General features: G+C 41.2%; 1 protein-coding gene across 1 annotated transcript in view; it reads right to left on the bottom strand.

The window, feature by feature from the left end:
• Positions 1 to 253: 253 nt before the first annotated feature.
• Positions 254 to 5,026, bottom strand: part of micu3b (mitochondrial calcium uptake family, member 3b) — a 44,897-nt gene continuing 40,124 nt past the window's right edge. Inside the window, exons 20-21 of the mRNA XM_025063172.1 lie at positions 1,612 to 1,680; positions 254 to 1,192 (exon numbers count right to left, since the gene is read on the bottom strand). Of these exons, the coding sequence (XP_024918940.1) occupies positions 1,612 to 1,680 (69 nt within the window). The 3' untranslated portion in view covers positions 254 to 1,192. The remainder of the gene's footprint in view (positions 1,193 to 1,611; positions 1,681 to 5,026) is intronic.

Raw genomic sequence — 5,026 nt, 5'->3', positions numbered from 1 at the left:
GTGTTTTTGTGAAATTGACAGAAGGAACAATTATAACCAAAAATCAAAAAAAAATTTTTCAGTCGCATTTTTATTGGCTAATGTTTTCACCCATGTAACATCAATGAAGTAAACGTCCGACACGTGGACAGAAGGTAGTAAAAGACTTCAGGAGGTAGACAAACATTCAGGTATTTAAGGGTTAAAGGGAAATACACTTAGTCAGGTTACTCTCTGAGTTTCTAACATGACGATAGATTAATTATTTTTTTTAAATTTAGTAGTACTTTTATCAATAGTTCATTTGAATAACTCTGTGGAGGAGATCGAGTGCAAACTTAAAGGGAGAGTCATCTTCATCCACCGCTCATTAAAACTAACATTCATTTCTGTCGTCTCCTGTGAGGAGGGACACACATATGGCTTCAGAATCGAGAGTTGTTTTTTTTTTAAATTTTTTTTTTGCATATCTATAAAGAGGTCTGATCTGTGGCTTAAAAATAGCATCTGTGTGTAGAAGCCAAACAATGATTAAGAGTGTGAGCTGTGCCTGTAGTTAAAGAGAGAGAAAACTGTGCGTGCTCTCAGGCCTGCTGGCTCTGGGGAATCCTGCAAGATTTTAGCTGCAGAGCTTTGGGACAGAGAGGAAAGGTGGGGGAGGAAGGGAGGCAAGGGGGAGGGAGTGGTGCTGCTGTCCTAAGCTGATCTGTGCAGGGGGCTGCAGTACCAACAAACTGTACACACTGTACTACATGTACTTATCTGAAAACTTTAAAATAAAACACAATAAAATATAAAGTTGCAGAGTGATTAGGCTTCAGACCAGAGGTTCCCAAAGTGGGGGGGTCGGGCCCCCATGAAGGGTGGATACCCCTAACATATCTATATTTCTTTAAATTTATAGCATAGTGTGCAAAACTCACATGATTACACAATTATCCTAACGACCTAGGGGGGCGCTGCAGAGGCAGTTTGGGAGCCACTGCTTTAGAAAGTAAATATTCTGACACAGTAAACTGAACATGAATATTTAAACAGGTTGAAAGTTAAATAAACCCATCAGTGCAATTTACAGTAGAAATCAGAACTTTGTCCTCAGTGCATTCATTAAGACTTTTTTTTTTTTTACCACTTTCACACGGTTACTGTTTGGTCGACCACTTCCTGTTTGTGCCAATCCTGTTGGTTTAAGCTTGGTGGCCTGCGTAACTGCCTGTAGTGAAGGAGACACAGACACAGACAGAGAAGATCATCGTCAGTCAGTCTGTGGTGACACATGCACTGACCAGCAGACAAACACAGGAAAGACACACAATACATAAACCACTGTACTAATACTACAGTAATACTAACTAGTAGAAATATTTACTGGATCATAAACGTGCCGTAGATTCAGTGCTTTTGACATCATTTCTAATCAATCGTCGCTCATTCATAAACGTTAACATATTTGTTATAATATTATTTCCCAAATTCTATGAAACTTTACAAGTGACGATTCAGACTTTAGGGATAAAAGTCCTCTGTATTTTATGTATTTTTAAATTGCTGACAGACCTGTTACGCTGTGATGTCATTCCCCTGTTTTTTACTAAAAAAGATTATTGAGAAAATGTTAGTTGTTTTTTTTACCTATCTTCCTGAAAGCTCCTTCTTCATGCAGCTCTTGAATGAAGTGAATTTCTCCTCCACTCTCAAGCCCTGAAAAATAAGAACAGATAACAATACATTTCCCCTCTTGTTCCACTAGATGGCGGTGCAGCTTCGCACAGAGGCGACTCACAACCCACAGAAGTAAGACGTGTTGGAGTAATAAAAAGTGACAGCAGTGTAATTAGGACATGACAGCACAGGGGTGTTTGACTCCACCATTACCTGAAGAACACCGTCATAATGAGAGAGTTCCTCGGGTTAGAACACAACTGAAAACTGCGGCTCCTACTTCCGTGGAACTAATTGTTCCAAACACAACAAGCTCTTTGTTTTGAAAATAAACCTCGTCACTCAGGAGAAGCCCGGTGGGTTTGTTTGTTTGTGAGTGGCTGTACATAAATACTGACTAGACTCTGAGACACGTTATATTCTAAAAAAAACTTCTACATAACAAAATAATAAAAAAAAAAAAATATATATATATATCATTTATGGCCACAAGAGGGCACGCTTTACAGTCGCCTCTCCTGCCGTACTGGGAAAACGACACGATTGGACCGCAGAGACTTAAAGAATAAAAACCGTTACCAAACGGAAACCTTAACGCCGCGAATTACAACTAAAAATGATAAAGTACGGAGGACAAAACAGTTTAGAAGGACAACGACGATGAACGGATTCCGTGATTTTGAACTTGTTAGCCTGTCAGGCTAACATATTTAGCCTATGTTGTGTATATAACAGTCTTTGTAGATAAAATGCTCGTTCTTGGAAACTTATTAAAAGAAGTCCCCCAAAACGAAATGGTTTAAAGTCTGGTCAATACAGTAGGACTTTGAGTGAATCAATAACTGGAAATAAAAGGAGCTGTTTTGATCGTACACTTGTGTTGTTTATAAAAATGTTTCATTTAAAATAACTGTATTAAAGTAGTTATTGGTAGATGTAATAGTGATGAATGTACTTGAGATTTCAAATGGTGGAAATATTGTCATTTATTATTTTGATTTTTATTATTATTATTGTGTTTAAAATATTATGAATAACTGCGATAGAATGTATTTCATTTCACCTGAACTATGGACTAATATTTATTTAAAAAAATCTCAGTTGACAACAGTTTTACCTCTGTGTGTGTGTGTGTGTGTGTGTGTGGTGACAGGAAGTGGCTGCACTGTTCAGTGTGTGTTCAAACCACTGAACCACAGGTGGATGTTTAAAAACCACCGCTGCTCTCACCCTGCTGCCGCGGTGCAGCCGCTCCTTCATGACGCCGATGAACTCCTTGTGGCTCAGCTTGTCGTCGTGATCCTCGTCAAAGATCTTGAAGACGGTGTTGACCAAGTGTCGGGTGAGTTTGATCCCCGTGGCCACGTAAACAGCTCTGGCAAACTCCTCTAAAAAACGACAGTCGAAGAGACAAGACCGATTTAAATCGACTTAAAAAATGGCCTGCCTACTGCAATGCTAGGTTTCACCACTAGCTAGGACAACTAGGACAAAGACAGTGCAGTGAAGCCGGTCAATGACTTGCGGTGACTCCTCACCTTGACCAATGGAGCGGTGGGCAAAGTTGTACATCTGCATGGCGATGGCGAAGTCCTCCAGGTTGTTTAAGAACTGAAAGAAAGAGCGGAACTCCTCGAAGGTGATTCCCTGCGGAGAGAGAGAGACGTTCTCATCAAACATGAACCATGTGAAAAGTAACAAGTGCCACATACGAAAAAAAAACAAACAAAAAAAACCTTTGTGTGTGTCCACACGAGTGCTGCAGTTCACACAAATCCTTTCATCCTGCAGTGTGTGTGTGTGTTTCTGGAATAGCTGTACTAGAGGGGACCACGGAAAATGACTGCTGTCCTGGGGACTTTTTTTACATGTTTTTTTACAGCAATATTACACATTTGTAATACGTAAAGTTATGACAGTGTTTCACAAAGTAGGGGGCGGGACCCTCTTCGGGGGCCACAGTGCTATTGCACGTAGGAGCAGCAATAAAAATTAATATCCATTTACTAATTTTGTTGATTTGTGGCACATGAGGGAAAATTTAACTGATTTTTAAAATTTTAATTCTATTATTAAATGCCAATTGTTTTTGTGGGAATGAGAATATTTCAAATAAGGTTCATTGAAGTTTGGAGACAATGGCTGTGAACGACATGGGGGGGCTCGACAAAGATCCTATCTTCTAAAGGGGTGCGCTGCAAATGTGTGTGTGTTTGTATGGGACCTTGAAGGCATCAGATAGATAACACACCCAAACAGACAAAGTATACACTTGTGGATTTTCCCTGCTTAGTATGGACACGCTGAGCTGTCAGCAGTGTGTGTGGGGGGGCAGGAGAGGAGGATGGAGAGAGAGAGGGTGAGGGGTGGAGGAGGAGGGGTGGGGGGTTCTGCTACAGCTTTTGGGGAGAGGTCAGGCCATATACAAACTTTTCCTAAAGCAGATTAACCTGATACTTGTATAAACAAAAACAAAAGTGATGAATCCCCAAACATCTCAGGCCTGGCTGATGACTCAAACACTGAGCCCATTGATGTCCACTCAACCGTCCCACAGCTACCAGGTCCTCCCCTCGCGGGGGCCCCCCGTCCAACAGGCAGCACACACAGCATAACAAATGGAGTAATGACTAATCTGTGACGCTTTGCTGTTTTAACAAGGAGACGGCCATAAAATATCTCTCGGCCCGACGATGAGACCCACTTGATTGTCAATGGAGATCTAGCAACAGGCTCCTCCAGGCGGCTGCCGTGCTTTTCAGACGGGTCAGCGTGCTGAGAGCGAAAACACATTAAAGCTCAAATGAGGATGCTTCACTCAACAGCTTATTCACACAGCGCTGCTGAAGAGACACATGGGAGGAAATCACAAACTGTACAGTTGGCGCACACACACACGGCTGGGTCTCAGTGTGATGAGAAACAGGAGTTTCACGTCTGTTCTGACCAAAATATTAACATTTTATTGGTATAATAATTAGGACAGGAACTAATTTTAATGTTTTAGTTAAAGTAACAAAACAGGGTAAAAAAAAATTTAATTAAAAAATTACCCATTATCTATTTTTTTTTAACATTTTCATAGATGCCTACTCCAGTCTGCAAGCGGCAGTAATGCACCAAGTTCATTTGTGACAACAACAGTCCTGGTACAGACACCAGAGCTAACGTTAGCTACAACAGTCCTGGTACAGACACCAGAGCTAACGTTAGCTACAACAGTCCTGGTACAGACACCAGAGCTAACGTTAGCTACAACAGTCCTGGTACAGACACCAGAGCTAACGTTAGCTACAACAGTCCTGGAACAGACACCAGAGCTAACGTTAGCTACAACAGCCCTGGTACAGACACCAGAGCTAACGTTAGCTACAACAGCCCTGGT

Source organism: Cynoglossus semilaevis, chromosome 15 (genome assembly GCF_000523025.1).
Source record: "Cynoglossus semilaevis isolate Cse_v1.0 chromosome 15, Cse_v1.0, whole genome shotgun sequence".
In the NCBI taxonomy this organism is placed as follows: domain Eukaryota; kingdom Metazoa; phylum Chordata; class Actinopteri; order Pleuronectiformes; family Cynoglossidae; genus Cynoglossus; species Cynoglossus semilaevis.
Note: the sequence above shows the minus strand (reverse complement) of the source record. Positions and strands in the feature narration are given on the sequence as shown.